Source organism: Esox lucius, chromosome 6 (genome assembly GCF_011004845.1).
Source record: "Esox lucius isolate fEsoLuc1 chromosome 6, fEsoLuc1.pri, whole genome shotgun sequence".
Taxonomy (NCBI): domain Eukaryota; kingdom Metazoa; phylum Chordata; class Actinopteri; order Esociformes; family Esocidae; genus Esox; species Esox lucius.
The window spans coordinates 26,679,774-26,698,785 of NC_047574.1; the positions used below are offsets into that span (position 1 = coordinate 26,679,774).

Below are 19,012 nucleotides of genomic sequence, written 5' to 3' on the forward strand. Positions count from 1 at the left end.
CATTGCTGCTTGCCAGTCATTTCAATTCTTTGATTCCAACAGTTCAACCAATTTATTTATAAATATTTTTATTATTTATCTATATTGCACAGTGAATCACTATTGCAAAAACCTTTTTGAAGATAGATGTTTTGCCAAAATTCTACAGCCCCAAATCTTCATTATTTTAAGACATGCCTTTAGATGGCTTCTAGATTTGAGATGATTTGGACATTTATTTTCCAAATAGATATTTTCACATATTTGCTCTTCTATAAAAATAAAAAAAAATGCTTAATGGCTGCTTAAAATACCCCTGATCTATAGATCACGTTTTGTGACAAAGCATCAAATTTGTGAAGTATTCGCAAATGTCAGTCCACGGAAGCAAAAAGAACGATGTAATTTCAGTGTTTTGGCTGTGGATGTGCTTTCTTTCTAGCAGCGTTGTGATAAGAAGCTGATCTCGGTGAGGTTTTAGGTTGACAGGAAAAGGTAGGTTTTGCTATTTGAATAAATTGGCCAAAGACAATGTAGGGAATCTCAGGAAAAGTTTGCAATGGTGAGTGGTTTGTAGGGGTAATGTTTGCTGTTGCTAAGCAATGTGGGAGGTCTGAACAGTGTATCACTTGAAACTTTGTGCAATATATCTAACATTGTTTCTGCCTTATTTTGAATAGTACAGCCTTTCTGTGTTTTTGTGATAAACATGTAGGGTTATGACTGATCAAATTGCGTCTGTTGTTTGTGCTGCCATTTTCCTGTCTACTAGTCTGTAGGCCCTTTGTCTGTAACTATCCACTGAAAATAGAATCTTTTTTTAAAAATGTTTTATCACAGTTTCCTAATCTGATTTTGTAAAATACTTCTGCATCTGTGTGGTTAGCAGCAGCATCACATAAATGGACTTCTTGAAAAAAGAAACATCCACATGCTTAGAATTTGTAGTCATATGACCTCCTGTCCTATCTCGACACTTCAGTGCTATATTATAAAAACAAATCAGTCTCATATGCTTTGCCCCTTGTGATTATCAGAAGATAAACTCACATCGCATCAGCCCAAATTGTTTTAGCCCCTCATTTCCAAACCAGATTTAAGCATTTACGGGGGGCAATTGATTTGGAATGGCTCTTAGTGGGGGTACAGGACTCTTATACCACTACAGAGCCCCCCCCCCCTTCCAAAAGTCATAAAAGAGCTGTATGCTCCCAATAAGGTGGTTGCTTCCTTCTCCTTCTGTAGGACTAATAAGGAGCCTTTTATTTCCCGTACCAAGATTTCTCCAATTTATATTTTTGTCAGTCAAATGAATGCAGTGCCATACAAGGTTCAGGGGGTCAGAGGCAGAGCGCGTCTCTGCAAATGAGGGGCGTCACTGGGCAGAAATGAACAGAGGTAGCCCTACTGTAGGACCTCTGGAACTCTCTGATGAAATCTGTCGTTGGCTTCCATGGAGGGCGTACCGGCCCACTTCATGATGTATTGTCAGCCTGTTGTTGTGAAACCACCACATGTATCAGGGACGTCATTTGATGTTCCCAATGCCAGGATGTGTGATTCACATCGAAGAGTTCTGCCTGGAATTGACAGGTTCAAGTATGGGTTTTATGTGCGGTCGATAACTGGTTGAAATTAATCATTTGCAGCAATTGCAAATACTGTCCATAATAGAGCTATGCAATGTTTTCTGTCAGTGCATATGTTTATCCCAAGTGTTTCTATTCAAGGAGAAATGGGGTGGGTCACGGAACTGTCTTGTCGATGTGGGGTTCATGAAAAGGCTTTCACACAAATGCCCTTGGAAAAATTTACTTATGTATTTACTTAATGTAATTGCAATATAATGTCAACATAAGTTCATCCTGAAACCACAATGAAGAATGGTGAACTGAGTTATGACTGAAATCCAAACTCAGCAGATATTAAACTGTTGTCATGTGGTCTAGGGTGGACCAGCGGTCTAACCAGCCACGTGCACAGGTATGGATGAACCTGGGCAGAGCACATGCCCCTTTGCTATCTAGTGCCCTTTCCAGTTGAAGTGCCCGTCTGTCGTCTTTTTCACTCACTCTGACGGGGATGCATCGTCCATTTTTTACACGCATCAGTCACTACACATCATCCGTCCGTGTGAGCCGACAACTCCACCCCTTTTCACATTCAGCACATGGCTCTTGGAAGGTCTGTCCCCGGCACTGGGTCTAACCCTCGGCCTCCGGAGCGCAGCTGATAAAATCTCTCTTATTTTTTACCACTTTCTTATGCGGTAAAGCACAAAATGCCTAGCAGAAATGTATCTATTACAAAATGTCTATCCTGAAACGTCATTACTGGAAGAGTTCTTAGCGGTGGTAAATTGGCCATACAGCACACCCCTTCATGCCTGATCGCTTAATAATAACATGAATCAATCCTTCTTTCAGCTATTGGCCTGAATGATACTAATCAGACTTTTTTACATCATAGAAACCTGTATTTGAAGCACTTGGCAACACAATGTCTTCCAGAGACATAAACTAAGCATAACCATATTTCTGTAAGTAATTCTTTCCAAATGGGGTTTAATCTTCCTCAAAGATTGGCCCAGTCAGCAGGGTCACTACACAGGTTCAAGCCCACAATGGCATCCTGTGTGTGAAGCAGTCCTCGGCAAATTACTATCTCATTATAGAGTTGGCTAATTAGATTGGATGTCTTTTAAATAGACTCAACATCCTTAATTTGAACTGCCTAATTGCTTTCCTGTGCTTTTCGCGCGGAACATCTCACGAAGCCATCCCGGTTGGCCTAAGATGAAAGGCTTTGGCAACGGCTGTAGAGCCCAGAGTTGTCTTCTCTGGACTCTCCTACAGTGTATGCCTCACTTGTTTCTCGATGGAAGATATGTGTTTGGGACTCTTTGTACACCCTGGGTTAACGAATATATCATACACTCAATTAGAGGAGTGATTAGTTTAGTGTGTTTGTGAACGGGACAAATGGAAGGGGGAGTGAGGCAGTGAGGATGAAATAGGGAATCTTACATCGTGGATGACAGAGTCCAAACAGGCTCAAATTTGTAACATACACAGATGAAATGTTGCTTATTGATTTTTTTTTGTAGTAATAATGGTGTTTTTGATCTATGTGAACCTGTTATTTTAACCCTGACTCTCCTCATGTAACTAAATGATACACAGTGCTGCCCTCTTAGCAGGGGGTTTTGGGAGGAGCCCGCCAAGGGCCCTAGAGACCGCTTACATGGGACCCCCAATCCTATTTTCACAACTTCTGTTGTGTTTACCAGAGGTCAGACTGCTCCTGCTCAAGCCTCTGACACAGGTCCTGAGCTAACTTCCATCTTAAAGCCCCCTTTTAGGGGAGGCCGGAAAGTCTCCAATGGACGCTGCGATTGTACGATTAAGAAAGAACATCTGCGTACAAAAAGTCCCACTCGCTTTGTTGTTCGGTTTTTATATTTATTATTATTATAATACAAGAAAGCATGACATAATTTCTGTTATCTAAGAGTCTGAGACTTGCCATTTACATTTGGCTTTTCATGCTTTGGCCATGTGCTCTTGGGTCGATGCACTGGAGTATAACTAAGCTAGCATGGAGGATATCCAACCATTTAAATCAGGCCCCGGGAATTTTACATAACACATCATCGGCGAGCATTGGTTTTTGCATAAAGACAAAGAGACGACAAAGAGGGACCAGACCGGGTCTTAGCTGAGCCGACCGACTGCGTGTGTTTTTCTGGCTCCTCTAAAGCTTCACGGTCCTGTGGTCACTGTTTGTGCTCCGAGAACGCCTCTGCCAGCTCCGAGGAGAAAGCTGCTTATTTTTTGTCCTGAGAAATCATGTTTTTGTCTCTGCCCTGAAAATCTGAAACCAGCCCTCCAACGTTCTGGTCCCTCAGCTTGCTCTGCCCTGAGATCCAAAGAGAGATGCCGCCGTCATATTCTGGTCCACTCATTGTCCACTTGATCGGTCACCCTCAACCGCCATATAAATGGTTTATGAAATGGTGTATGAGTTGTGCGAAGTTCAAGAGTTGTGTCTGTGGGGGGGCGGGGGTGGGGGGGGGAGTTGATGTAGGGATATGAAGACATTCTGATAAATCCCTCTCAGAAGTGACCGATGGATTCGGCAACAGTGTCCAAAACCAATATATTTCATTGTGGAGTCTGGCAATAGAGATGGATCTCATTGGACAGCCAAGGAGGCCACTTCATCATAGCAAGGCCACAAACAGCATGAGACGGGGACGTTGAGCTGCAGCCCCTACTGACTTCTGACCCACCCAGCGGGCCTCACACCGCTGATTGCCACCCTAGTATTCTTAGAGGAACAGGTCATTGGTCAATACACTGGACTGTCATTTAGAGCAGCCCCTAACATGACCAGTTGCTCTCACATAGAGATGTGGATGTGTCATTAGCCATAAATTATCTTAGTCTTTAAAAGTGCACCATAAAGTAGAAAAGTCAATGTAAACTTCCAGCATCTATTGAACTGTTGCAAGCACTTAAAATAAGATCTGTTCCCTTTTTTCGGGCCTGTATGATCCTAATCCAATAAAGAATATCATAAATGACCCTATAGGAATAGGGCAGATATTAAATCAGATAACGACCTAGATTGATGAACAGTCCTTGACAACATTAGCGTCCTTCTCTCAAGCAGAGTAAAAATCAATGGTCTCAAAGACCTGTCATTTGCATGAGCATCTAGCCCCCCTAATGGGAATACTTTCTGGTGAAAAAAAAAATACAAGTTTAAATATGATTTTTCATTATTGGACATCCATAGCAAAATATGATTTACATTAATGAGCATAAGTATATTAAAGGCATTTTGTCCCTCGTATCCGAAACAATTGAATAATGGCTTTGGCAGCCATGCATGGGGCCCTGAACAAAAGGGAATGGGAGGTACAGTAATGTCATTTTAATTACTAATGGATGCCTCAATTGTTCAGCCTTTGATTTTTCATTTTTAGGCCAATCTAATAATGCAGATAATATTCATCATCTGTTTATCCATTTAAAAAGATGATCTTGTTAGCCCTGTAACCGCATATTTACTTAAAGAAAGTGGTTAGTCACTACGCTGGCCCTTAAAATCACTGGTTTATTTGAGGATGGGTTTCAAAGGAATATTCAGTTTCAGAGAAGGAGAAGGGGCTTCCTTTCATGTAGCCTTGCGAGTGCATATCTGTCTGTCAGAAACAAGGGCTTTGACAATGTCTGGGAAATGATCCAAAGCCTTTCTTACTCTACTCTATCTAGTTTTTCTCAAACATTTTCTTAAATCCTTGAATTTGTGGTGCTTGAATTTGTCCTGTTCCATTTTTTGTAAAATGTTCTGTGGACAACCAGTTTTTGTATGTAGGGATTTATTTTTCAATCAATGTTTTTTGTGTGGTATACATTCTGAAGTGAAAATTGTGGAATGTCCTCTCCCCACATTTTAATCAGATATTGATTCAAGGATTTTATATTTAGTCAATGGCCAATTACAGTCCCACTCCAAAACAAGCCACTTTGCAAAGAACTATATGTTCTCCGTTAGAGACACCCAGATCACTTACACAGTTGCTAAAATACAATATAAAAAACTACAGTCATAAATCTAACGGCATGAACATCTTGATGAAGAAGCGTTTTACCTTTTTAATAAGCCGATTACCCAAATGTGTTCATCTGCATTTGAGCTTGGCTTGCGTACTCCTCCACCATTAGGCAGGTTAATATCATTGCAGGCACCACAGGTGTAATCTCATTTGCTTCAATGTCCTGATTTTATACCCTCGTAAAAATATGCTGAAGTTGCAGCATCGTATTAGAAATATACAAACATGATTCATTCTAGCCATTTTTAACGGGCTTGCTGCACTAGAAATTGGGCCTCTTGTAAATCTCTTTCAATAAGTGCAGTTTAGAGATCTAATATTCTAATTGATATTTATGTTATAGGTACAGTACATTGGTATTCCTTGGGTTCAAGGACTTAGCAAGGATTTCAAAGAAATGGTTAAATCATCAAAATAGGTGTACCACTGTGTATTTAAGAATCTCCCTTTAAAATGTTATGTACTGTATACAACCTTTTCAATTAAGTTAAAAAACTTTTCAATCTGTATCACTCAAAAAACAAATGCTGTAATACAGAGCAAAAACCCAAGACATTAGAAGAATGCCTATAAAAGTCTGAGTCATATTATGTATAGATGACGTCTTTTTTTGTTGAATGTCTGTGATTGTTTTATTGCTTTAGACCCCTCTGGTGGGCAGGTTAGGGGAGCGACTGCTACGACTGATGAGCATGGCAGGAAATTGGCAGATGGAAGCATCCATTTCAGCGCTAATTAGAGGGTCGACCAGCCTGAGGACTGACAGGGTTCAACTGGGCAATGTAGTGCCTGCCAGCTCCCATCCCGCGCGCTTTATAAAATGCTCTTTAATTCCTAGGCACAATATCATTAACTTTGTAAGTGGATGAACACAATGGACAAGCAATTTAATTAACTTCTACCATTGGATGTTGGAGGAGAGACTAAATGGAATTAATGCACAATATTTCCCAGGGAGGCAGCCAACCTTGGGAGCGGGACTGGATTGTTGGCAGGTCAGGCCACTGTTATGGGGTTGGCCAATTACTTGTTTAGACCCATCCATAATACTTGCCCCAAAATAAAATGAAATCTGGGTTTTTTTGGAGATCAATCATTCGTTTATGTCCCTCCTGTTTTCAGGGAGATTTTAGAATAATGAGCGGAAGCTTTGTGCTTTCTAGAAGTTACCCGTCTACGTATAGGGGCCTTGAGACTGTCTAAGACAACCCACTTGCAGTGTTGTTCTTTGGAAACATTTAAACCAAATCAAACACTCAACACAGTAGTGCACTTTGGGGGTTTGTCCAGGATATACATATTCTTCAACAACCATTTTACACAGAGAGAGTAAAACAAAAGAAACGTTTTATTTGCTTAATCATTTCCATAACATTTCAATTTACACTGGCATGTACTGCCAGCTAAGCAGAGGAATGGGTGATGACTGGAATTGAGGGACATGTGCGTGCAGCTTAACCAGACCCTTATCTCTTCCCACTATCCAGATTTATTTTCAAAGGCTACATTAGGTAGTGTTTATAAAATCTGTTTGGCTACACCAAAGCAAATAAGCCTAATTTCCATTTCTTACTACGCCTCATTCACCCTTGATAATTAAGGTAAAATGTAGCCCACTGGAACTTGGCATTTCACAGTCTGACAATGGTATATAGTTTAACATTTCCAAGCAATGTTTGAAAGTCCCACAACACTAATTGACATTTGTTAATACTGATAATTATATGCCTCTTAGTGAGAGATGCTCAGCAAGGGGCTATGAATGTATATACAAGCCCTGAGTAAATACCTCTTACTTTGGTTATAATTGTTTGTATTTGCCAGTGGAGGTTCGGCAAAATCCAGAGGAGCTAGCAAAAAAAAAAAAAGCAAAGCTTTATTAATTCTATTTCCCCGAAAAAGACTTCTAGTTCTTTATTCAGACATCATTCACCGACTTTCATCAAAATTGGGCGACTGGTGTCTGAGGTCACAATGTTTGTGAGGCACTGTAGGCACTGTCATTGTGAAAGTAATTATATCTACCCTGCCATTCAAAGGTTTGGGGTCACTCAGAAATGTCCAGGTGAAATCTCTTCAGATTACCTCAACAAATTGACAACTAGAATGCCAAAGGTCTGCAAGGCTGTAAACTGCAAATGGAGGATTCTTTGACAAAAGTTTGAAGGACACAATTATTATTTTAATAGAAAAATCATTATTTCTCACCTTGTAAAATCAATTTATTTCCTATTCATTTTGCTATATTTCCTATTCAAATTGATTTCTTGTATGTTTTTTGTGGAAAACAAGGAACATTTTAAATGGCCCCAAAATTTTGAATGGTAGTGTATATCTAAAATCTTTGTTTTGTTGATACTGTACATCAGCCCAATCCTTTAGCTTTTTACCAATATGGTTGTGTGGAAACTACAGAAAAGGAAGTTTAACATAATCAACAACTTCATGTACTAGACACAGGTTAGGGTTTCTTAAGTGTTAAAACATTTGGAGGTTGCTGTTCCTGTAGAACATGGCCCTATGGAATGTAGTGTGACCAAAGAAAATGAATTGTGGACGTTGATAGAAAGATAAACCATTCCCAATGACTGAGCTGGACAAATAAATTCGGACGTGAAGAACAAAACAAGGCCTCATAATAATTGAATGCTTGTATTTCTATGGCAGATCCATTTACTCCTGCGAGGCGCCCTTGTGCATCTTATCCCCATACCTATGGCACCCCCATCCTCTAAACCCTGCCCCCCTCGACCCCGTAGACAAGGGCCTGTTCAGGAAATGATCGATGTCCAAACATCCAGCCTGTTTTCAAATGAGAGGAAGTGACAGAATAACTTTTAATGAGAGTTTTGTCTGTGTATCCAGTCAGGCCTTCCACCAGATGATGAATAATAGACACTGTGGCTCAATACTCTGAATACTCAATCAATTGGACCGAGAGTGGGGCTTGGCAAACACATAGGCGGCGCTAGGTGGAGCTGTGGGGGTGGGTAGCGGATGGCGGGGGGGGGCACTGAAGCGGTCTCGATCTGTATTTCTCTGCTGAAAAGCAAGCCTTCTCTATTGACGCTTTCCCCTGCCCTTGTGTTTTCATTGGCGAGGATGACAAACAGCCTGTTTGTGCAGTATTGGAGATTTGTGCGGAGCTCCCGGCACACAAGGCACTCGGCGGACCCGCTCCCTGAATATCAAGTGGTCCGGTTCTCACTGCGCCCCTGTCTGGCCTGGGTAGCCTTGAAATAAGGCTACATGGGGCGTGGTTTGGCAAAGCAGGGGGGTTACTGGTAACATTTGACGTTTTACTGCTCAATATAGCCATGGGGCTCGGAGTAAATAATGTCGCCGTTTGAGCTCCGTTTCATTTACACTTTCTTTAGAGTGTCGGATAATATTGTGGCTGAAGGCTGGTTCTGCCTGGCAACTGGTGAGTGAATTGTGTACCCATTCGATTAGCCGGCATCCGTGTTGATTCACCCGCCGTACGAGCGTCTGTGGCCTGATGGTGCTCCGTACGCATTGCCAACCCAGTTCTGGTGTGACCGCATATCTCATTGACCTTTTACATCGGGAGACTTGTTTGTGTGTTGTGTTGCCGTTGGGCCTACAACATATATAAGAACGTGTGTGTGTGTGTGTGTGTGTGTGTGTGTGAAAGCTGCCGTTGGGGAAGTCGAACAGTTGATTTGCACATTTTGGTTAGCCCATCCGCACCTGGTGGACTCGCACATTTCAGTTGGTGAAATAAAATGTGCTCAAAACCCCATGTTGACATGGCGTCCATGGCTCCCAGAGCAAGTGGCTATGCCTCAGCTAGCCTTCCTCCATAACACTCCACCCATTTGAACTGTTTTTGGGAGAAGTGTTGTGAAATGGCGAACCTGTCCCTGTTTTGAAGTGCATTTATCCAGCATACTTAAGGTCTCTTCAGGTAGTTGTCCCTCTGTCTCAAGAGGCACCCCAAGGACATTCAGTGCATTACAGGCCAGTGGCTTACAGACTGGATGGTATTTGCCCTCAGAAGTGAAGGCGGTGACTTGGGGTGACGAGGGAGTGGTGTGATGAGGCTACTCTCTTGGGACAGGCCGTGCCCCCTCTGGGCGGAATGGAGACAAAATATTACTTTTATGTTTTCTTTATGGCTCATTTTTCACATTAAATGCGGAAAATCCATTAGAGGTCACCAATTCCTCCAGCGCAACTAATTCCCACAGCCGAGTATAGATAAAGCACTCAGTGGAGCGGACTGTGCGGGCCTCTGCTTTACATCGTCGACCCGTTTAGGCCTTATCTTTTGGGGTTTGTAAATGTCAACTGCCCGTACACTGCTCTTTAACACTCTATTTCTGTCTCTTTTTCTCTTTCTTTGTCTCTCTGTCTGTCTCTCACTTACTCAGTCACTCCCACACGCACACATGCGCGCACACACACACACACAGAATCTAATACAGCTTCTATTGTGTTAGTCTGCTTATCTCATCTGAGCAGTGCGGCCGATACAACTCCCGATAAGAGATAGCATTCCCAGTGCGGGCAATAAAACCTGGCTTTTATGGCGCGGTTATTGTCTTTCTGTCTACAATTATGGCGATTACTCATATCCCACTAACTCCTCCTGGCCCTCGCCGGTCGCACTTAATGGAGTGCATTTTACTAATGGAAAATTAAGTAGCAGCTGTGACAGTGGGGTTTATAAATATGTAAAATATACTTTTAATTATTTCAAGTGAATCTGGCAGCTAATCAATAAAGAAGAACGTGACAACCATACACTTGACACTGGCCATTGTAAAGCCACTGGTAAAAGATAAGCATATCCTGTCAGCGCAGTCAGGCTCTAATGAATATTTTTGGACCTGTCATGTACAGAGACAAATGGATTAATTGCAGCCCGCTAATATAATAGGTTCTTCATGAAGAGTACCTGAGGCTTTGATAGGGGAGGGGGTAGGAGCAAGAACCCAAGCAGCCGGACGGTTTTGAATGCTGATGCCAAAGTAATATTTATTAGGCTAGAGGTTAAGTACATTTTTTGTGATTACACAGATAGCCACTTAGGCGCAATTGTTTAGCATTTATTTGAAAGTTGATTCATTGCGATTTGTTTAAAGTCGTCATATTAATTGTATTTCGGACGGTCGCGTTCCCTGGGTTTTGTAGAGTAATCGATGTCCGTTGAGCATTAACATGCGCACAGAACCTCATGGCTGTAAGTAATAGTGTGTGATGCCCTTGCCTGGGCAGAAAAAAAACGTTGCACAAAACAAGCATACCTAGGTCTTACTGTTCTGTCACCTGTGGTCTAGACCCACATCAAAATGTTCACAGATTAAGAAATAAATCAGGCGGTTTAGACATTATACTGGTGATTTAGAATTTTCATTGGTGGACCGTGTTTTTTTTTTTATTGTATTTTTTGTTTTTGGACAGATAGATAAAAAAATAAACAACATATTGTTAGTTTTAAATAAAATAAACGCTGCTATTGCGTTTCCCTCATGCCTCCCTCTCCGCTAACTCGGTGGTGGTCTGAGGTGAAAAGGAACATAAAGAAAAGCTGAGAGAACGGAACAGGAGGCCCTTCCTGGAAGCCGTCCTGCCTGACCTTCAGTTCCCCCTGCCTTTCCCGCTGCCCCGCGCTTTTCTGTCCACTCAGAGGAACCGAGGGAGTAGAGGATGAAGCCGCGCGCCACGGTCGGTTTGGATCTCTAGCCGCTGTTCTCATCAATTAAATGTGCCACAGTGTTCCCCCGTTGGATGAACTTCTCTGTCAAGGAGATGGGCAGGATCTCATGTTTGTGCTTTTGACAAATCAGCAAATGTTTAATCTCAAGATGTGCCAGCGCTCATAAATAATGCAGGGGGGTGGGCTGCCAGAGAGGGTGTCTTCTCTGTGCCTTAAAGGAAAACGGCGCAAAATCTGACTAAATCATCTCTTCCTCTCTGCCCTTTTTCTGCCTCTGCTGTCTGTCTGATCCCCTCGCGTCCCCTCCCTGTCAGTCTCTCCCTGCCTCCCTCACTCTAGCTCATACGCCCTTCCACGTCCCCCCACTATCCACTCCTCTACCTGCATATGACTTGACTAGTCTCTTGCAGTGTCTCTGGAGTTTCTCTCTGTCTTTACCTCCCTCCCTATGCCCAACTCCCCCTGGCATTCTATTGCCCTCACTCTCTCTACCTCTCCCTTTCGTATTGTCATTCCGCCTGTTTCCCCCTCTAATATGTGTTTCTTGTTCCTCTCTGCGTGCTGCCTGGGCTGCAGTTGTAGGAGGGGAAATGAGGGTTTCCGCAGGACCAGGGACAGAGTGGCCTTCAGGCAAGGGTTGGTGGGCCACTGTCTCAAAGACCCAGATTGAGAGCCGGCTTTCCCCCTATTGCCTCAATGTTAAAAGGCCTGTAGAAAGCGCAGAGAAAGAGCGTAGTGGTGTAGTGAACTGTGAACCGAATCAAATCCCCTCCATGATAAAAAAAAAAATATCTTCCCACAGTGAGTTTGTTTGGGTTGTCTACAGCCTGGGGAAACTTTGTCGATTGTTCTTTCAGAAATTGAGATTTCCTGCTAATCCTATTGAAGTAGATCTTTGGTTGTCCCAAAGTCCTGCTGAATGTGTCTTTTGAGAAGCAGGACTGATGTATTCTTGTGATTGCAAGGTCTTGGTAGTGCAAGTGGGGTCACAGGACTCTAATTCATTCCGTGCACTGTACTGTAGCCCTAAGATGGTTTCCTCCACCCATGTTAGACAACAACACACTGAGATTTCTTGTGTATTCCACTGGTGGATTTAGTTCAGTGTCTGCTGTGGGAAAAGGCTGTACCAGCTCAATTAGGCCGTGTTATGTTATCCTTAGTTTCCTCACACACATCAAAGATCTACAAATGAATGCTACCTGGAACCAATGTTCTACTCATTGGTTCCAGTCTACTCAAATCAACGCTTATTGGTCATGTACGTAGTTTAGCCGATTAAATAGCTGTTGCTGTAAAAGGCTTGTGTAACTAGCTCCCTGCAGTAGAATGCTGAGTAATAAAATAATCACAATGAAAATCAAGAAATGAAAATTCCCTTTACAATGACAATGAGCCATGTGTATAATATGTATGAAAATATCTATTCATGGAACTGCAGTGCTGTGCCTGCATGCATGCATGTGTGCTTTTGCATGTACATGGGTGTGCGTGTGCGTGTGCGTGTGCGTGTGCGTGTGCGTGTGTGTCTGACCTGTAGACAGTTGGTGGTGTCTTATGGCCAACAGTCACATTTTGTGGTTTGTTATTCTCCAAAAAGCTCTGACTGAATACAGTGCTCCTGAATCTCATGTCCTCTCTTTCTTTCTCTCTCTTCTCTTTCAGGCACTAGGAAGTTGCTACTTTATTCACGAATCCTTGAAAAACATCCACCAGTTTGATTTCAAAGGTGAGTCTTCCTAACTGTCACCTTGCCCCACCCCACCCATCCATTTAACACCCTACACGGCCCACCCCCCTCACCACTTCCATCAAAACCAGTACGGCTGGAGATTGGCTTTCCAAGATAATGTAAAGGGAGCCATAGAATGGTAATGCTAATTAATATTAGGATTTAATTCATGAGATTTCGGGCTCAGCGGTAATTGTGCACGGAGGTTATTGGACAGTTACGGCGCTCTCATCAGCCCAGGGTGTCAGAGGGCCCGTGGTCCGGCGGCCAGGCTAATTAAAGAGGGGGGATATAGATGTGGAGGCTCAGTGTGGGGCCCATTACACCCAAGTCAGCATTAGCACCGAATACTCCCACCCCCCCACCCTGTGAAGGACAGGGCAGGAGGACATCTCACACAAGCATGTAGCGTGTAGACATGGATACGTGTACACACACAAACATGTCAGCAACGTGTACACACACACACACACACATACACACGCACAGAAATGCACACACTTGTTCTCACCTGGTAAAGCCCCTAGAAAAACACACCCTCCTGTTTCTTGGGATTAAGGTTTCCAGAGAGTCTTCAACATACTAATATTGTGGTTCCTGACCAAAGCAATACATTACAGTAATGTGCTAAAGTCTTAGGCACCTGAGAGTCAAATAAAAGGCTTCAGATCCTCTTTCTGGTAACTAATACTTTTGCTGTACTGTACTGTAGACTTGAATAGTTTTAAATGTTTGAGGTCCTATCTTCCTTAAGTGTCTTAGGTCAGAGCCTCCCTTGGCCTAATCATAGTCAGTCAGATAAGTCTAAACGTATCCTAGGTCCACACTGCACTCTGAGCCTCTTTACAGAAGCTGGTCCAGATGGCAAGTTAATGAGGAGGCATTGTTTTGCTTCCGACCTCAGTTTAGGTAGTTTGTTGTATTTTGGCCTTAGTTGATCCCATGTTGAGGGGAACCATTTGGTTCGGGGTCAGCGTCAGAGGTCTTGAATTCTAAGTGCTGAGAATTCAAAAGGCAGAAAATATCTCTGAGGTCGAAAAGGTTCTTCCATGTCACAGTTGTTTGACGCTGTTCCTGTTAGCATGGGTCAAGACGTCATGCTGTTTTCTTCACATGAAGATTGGTTAATCTAATCTCTCTGTAAGTAACATTCTTTGCTACAATAAATAAATATATAAGAATCTGTTGCTTTCCCAGTGTTTCAACCCTCTCCTCAGAGACCCCCTTCTATGTATTCGGCCTATTCTAGATCTCAACTTGTCAGCTAGTCATCAAGCCTATGATTAATGAATCAGATGTGCCTGTTCAGGGGCACAACTATGTTGTGAAATGCCTGAGTGTTCATGGGGAGAAGGTTCAAGATCTAGGCTCTATACACATTTCCAGTAATGACCAGCAGGTGGGGTAGTAGCCTGAAATAGCCCCGTCTTAACGCATGCATAACTACATCTAGATGTACAACACAGCTTTGTGACATTGGTGGTGTTGGACTGTGACTCATGCCGTAGCTTGTCTCGTATCTTGTTTTAATACAGCCTCTTTGGCTTCCTTTGTGTGTTCTTCCCTGCAGCCAAGAAATTCAAGAAGTTAGTGGGGAAAGAGATCTACTCTGACACACTAGATAGCTCACCCATGTTGGAGAAAGAGAAGTTTCCTCAGGACTACTTCCCTGAGGTGAGTATCTCTCCACTTTTGCCTTAGTGACATAGATTGGCTACCTCTCAGCTGCAGTCCTGTTTCCTGAAGCACAGAGACCATGACTGACACGTGCTGTCAGTAATGAACACTGCAGATCTTATGACTTTGACATTTCATTTAGGATGGTTGCTTTCAGTCCCCATAAAACAGTGAAAAAAGTTCCAAGAACATACAGGTGACATTTTCTACTTATACAATTTCCTAATTTCTAATTATACGATTGACTTAACTTCACAATGCCAAGTTGTTTTGACATGCAGCCTCTTTTGCTTCTTATGGTTTATAAAAAAATCATATAAAATGATTTATGTTAGTTAATGCTTTTCAACTGTTTCTATAAGAAAGTAGACTTTTAAAAAGAAAATAATGTGTTTCAGCACTTTCATTTTCTCAAAAAGTGAAAATATTCCACGGATCAGTGGAACACTGACAGAGATACCGAAGCTTTAATTCGCTCACTGGCGGTACTTGGAGGCCGCATGCATGTCGGCTCTGTGGGTCCCTGTGCTCGGTCCACGTCACAAGGTAGCGTGGCACTGCACGGACACGCTAATAAAGAGGACGACTGCCTGTGTGTCGGCTCTGCACTCAGCGCTCATCTGTCAACCGCGCTTCGCCGGACACCTCAAATATATGCAGAGGAGATGGATACGGCCTTTCACAGATGCAGCATCCCCGTTTCTGTCTATTTCACACACACACAGTCACGCATGCATGCAGACACACTCTGTCGTTCTCTCTCATCACCCCCCCCTTCAGAGTTCCACGGTTTGCCATTTTGGAAGATGATCTAAAACCAATTACATCGATTGAGGCGTGAAGTCATTTTAAATTATGACAAAAAACGGATGCGTTTCGAGGGAGAAGAAACAAAAAAATAATATTGGGTCACGGGGCAAAAATCGAGCAGATAGATGGCAGAAGTTTGCCCCCTGATACATGCCTCTTTCATGACTGTGTTATGAATCTCCTATGATGCCCTGGATAGCAGCACTCCAGATAATGTTAGCCCATTTAAAAAGAGCAGATTTGTGTAGTCTATAAGGGATGAGTCTTTTTTTTCCTCCCCCCAACTCTATACAGCCCAGCTGCTTAGTGAAAAATAGGTTGTTATCGTAGATCACAGACACTGCTCAAACATCTTATGAAAGATGAATTAATTTCACTAATGCTTTAATGCAGAGCTCTCACGAGGAAGGCAGGCGCGCGATAACCCCTGCCTCGTCCCGGCCGTTCCTCCATCGTGATTTATGCCGTCTTTTAGTAGATGAAGCCGCCTGGTTTTGCCATCCATCTGCAGCCTAAAGGAATCCTATTAACAGGACCCGGTACAAGACGGACCTCAAGAAACAGCAGAATGGGATCCGACTGGGTTTTGAGGGGTACCGCTCTACGGGTCTGGGCGTTAGTGGAACCAGGATAGTGAGACATGCATAAACACATAGAAGGTGATCTATGAGAAGAACTGAGAATATTTCTCATCAGTTGGAATCTACACATGCACTGTCTGTGGTCACTTTGTAATGTTTTCATGTCCCTGTGTAGAGACCCAAAGCTGCAGACTGGTTTAGAGGCTCATCCGAGACTAATGCGTCTCTTTTCCCTGCACGAATGTTACCTTTACGGTCCGCCATTAATAAACTGTCACTCTGAGAGGACCCGGTGACATCATGGAGGGAGAGGCACCCCGTTTGAGTGGCAGCGTCAGTTAGAGACTAAAAACAGAGGCCAAATGGCATTTCCATATTGGTCCGTGGCTTTGACTTGGCTGTTTGTATGTGTGTGTGTGTGTGTGTGTAGTGTAGTATATCTTATTGCGTGTTTGCTTTGACACCTTCTCACACCCCTGTATGTCTCTCACACACACACACACACACACCCGCACTGTCCCATGTCTACTTCCTTGTTGGCAATGACCCCCAAGTCCTCTAAGCAGAGTCTGCTGAAATGACGACCCCTTCCCTGTGTGTGGAACCCACTGCCTTCCTTGCCCCAGAATGTAAGTTATGGCTCGGTGGAGGGGGACAGAGGCGACATTAATGGAAAAGCTGAATCAGAAAGAACTGGAGAAAACAACAGGCATATTTCTTTTGAAATGCTTGATGTAATAGATTTGACGAGCTGTCATTTCTTGTTGGTCCATCAGTCCTTTCAGCTAGACAGAGTATTTATTTGTTTATTTATTCGGTGTGCTAACGCATGCTTCTATATGACATTGCATCATAAAGGATTTGTCATTAGGTGAATAGAGTGTACGATCGAGACCCCATTGATTGATGTAAAAACAATGGAGAAAAAAGCCATGCAGGTTGTTTTTTTTGTTTAACACCAGCACAGTTGTGTTTGTGGCGTCACAGGACAGTTGTGCTTGTGGTGTCACAGGACAGTTGTGCTTGTGGTGTCACAGGACAGTTGTGCTTGTGGTGTCACAGGACAGTGGTGTTTGTGGTGTCACAGGACAGTGGTGTTTGTGGTGTCACAGGACAGTGGTGTTTGTGGTGTCACAGGACAGTGGTGCTTGTGGTGTCACAGGACAGTTGTGCTTGTGGTGTCACAGGACAGTGGTGTTTGTGGTGTCACAGGACAGTGGTGTTTGTGGTGTCACAGGACAGTTGTGTTTTGTGGCGTCACAGGACAGTTGTGCTTGTGGTGTCACAGGACAGTTGTGCTTGTGGTGTCACAGGACAGTTGTGCTTGTGGTGTCACAGGACAGTGGTGTCACAGGACAGTTGTGCTTGTGGTGTCACAGGACCGTTGTGCTTGTGGTGTCACAGGACCGTTGTGCTTGTGGTGTCACAGGACAGTGGTGTTTGTGGTGTCACAGGACAGTTGTGCTTGTGGTGTCACAGGACAGTTGTGCTTGTGGTGTCACAGGACAGTGGTGTTTGTGGTGTCACAGGACAGTGGTGTTTGTGGTGTCACAGGACAGTGGTGTTTGTGGTGCCACAGGACAGTGGTGTTTGTGGTGCCACAGGACAGTTGTGCTTGTGGTGTCACAGGACAGTGGTGTTTGTGGTGTCACAGGACAGTGGTGTTTGTGGTGTCACAGGACAGTGGTGTTTGTGGTGCCACAGGGACAGTGGTGTTTGTGGTGCCACAGGGACAGTGGTGTTTGTGGTGCCACAGGGACAGTGGTGTTTGTGGTGCCACGGGACAGTGGTGTTTGTGGTGCCACGGGACAGTGGTGTTTGTGGTGCCACGGGACAGTGTTGTTTGTGGTGCCACAGGACAGTGGTGTTTGTGGTGCCACAGGACAGTGGTGTTTGTGGTGCCACAGGACAGTGGTGTTTTGTGGTGCCACAGGACAGTGGTGTTTGTGGTGCCACAGGACTGTGGTGTTTGTGGTGCCACAGGACTGTGGTGTTTGTGGTGCCACAGGACTGTGGTGTTTGTGGTGCCACAGGACTGTGGTGTTGGTCCTATAAAGGCTGCTCTGGTCCAGTTGTTCCCCACACCCTGATGGGAACAGGGCTGATGGACTGATAGATGGATCAATGGAGGAGGGCATGGGGTGCAGCGGCGTTACCGTGGCCTACATGATATTTTGACACAGTTTTCTGTGGGGACCCCACATTATATTTTGACGCAGTTTTCCATGGGGACCTCACATGATATTTTGACACAGTTTTCCGTGGGGACCCCACATGATATTTTGACACAGTTTTCCGTGGGGACCCCACATGATATTTTGACGCAGTTTTCCGTGGGGACCACACATTATATTTTGACGCAGTTTTCCGTAGGGACCCCACATGATATTTTGACACAATTATCCGTGGGGACCCCACATGATATTTTGACACAGTTTTCCGTGGGGACCTCACATGATATTTTGACGCAGTTTTCCGTGGGGACCCCACATGATATTTTGACGCAGTTTTCCGTGGGGACCCCACATGATATTTTGACACAGTTTTCCGTGGGGACCCCACATGATATTTTGACGCAGATTTCCGTGGGGACCCCGCACGCCCGCCGGGCCCCTGACCCTTCCTTGTCTCACTCCCACCACTACCTGTATTCCACGCCTCTCTTTCCTTCGGTCCTGTCAATAAAAATAACAATGTGCCCCCCCCCCCCAACAAAGCCCTATAGCCGGGTGTCCATTAGTCCCCTTCTGTCTGTCCCAGGCCTGATTTTCCAGGGAGTCTGGCTGTCAGTTTACCCATTCTGTACAGGAGTTCGTCACTGTCCCAACTGTCTGTGCCCCCCCCCCTCAAACCCATGAGAACTTGACTTCCTCCTTCAACTAGCCCCGCCCCACCCCCCATGCACATTGGTTTTACTAGAGCACGTA

The 19,012-nt window shown here is 44.0% G+C and overlaps 1 protein-coding gene across 3 annotated transcripts in view; it reads left to right on the top strand.

Moving 5' to 3' along the window:
• LOC105010721 (inositol polyphosphate-5-phosphatase A) overlaps positions 1 to 19,012 on the top strand; it is a 144,371-nt gene that overhangs the window by 69,321 nt on the left and 56,038 nt on the right. For all 3 annotated transcript variants that reach the window (XM_010870259.5, XM_010870260.5, XM_034292669.1), the window contains exons 5-6: positions 12,951 to 13,014; positions 14,588 to 14,691. In XM_010870259.5, coding sequence (XP_010868561.1) covers positions 12,951 to 13,014; positions 14,588 to 14,691 — 168 coding nt within the window. The remainder of the gene's footprint in view (positions 1 to 12,950; positions 13,015 to 14,587; positions 14,692 to 19,012) is intronic.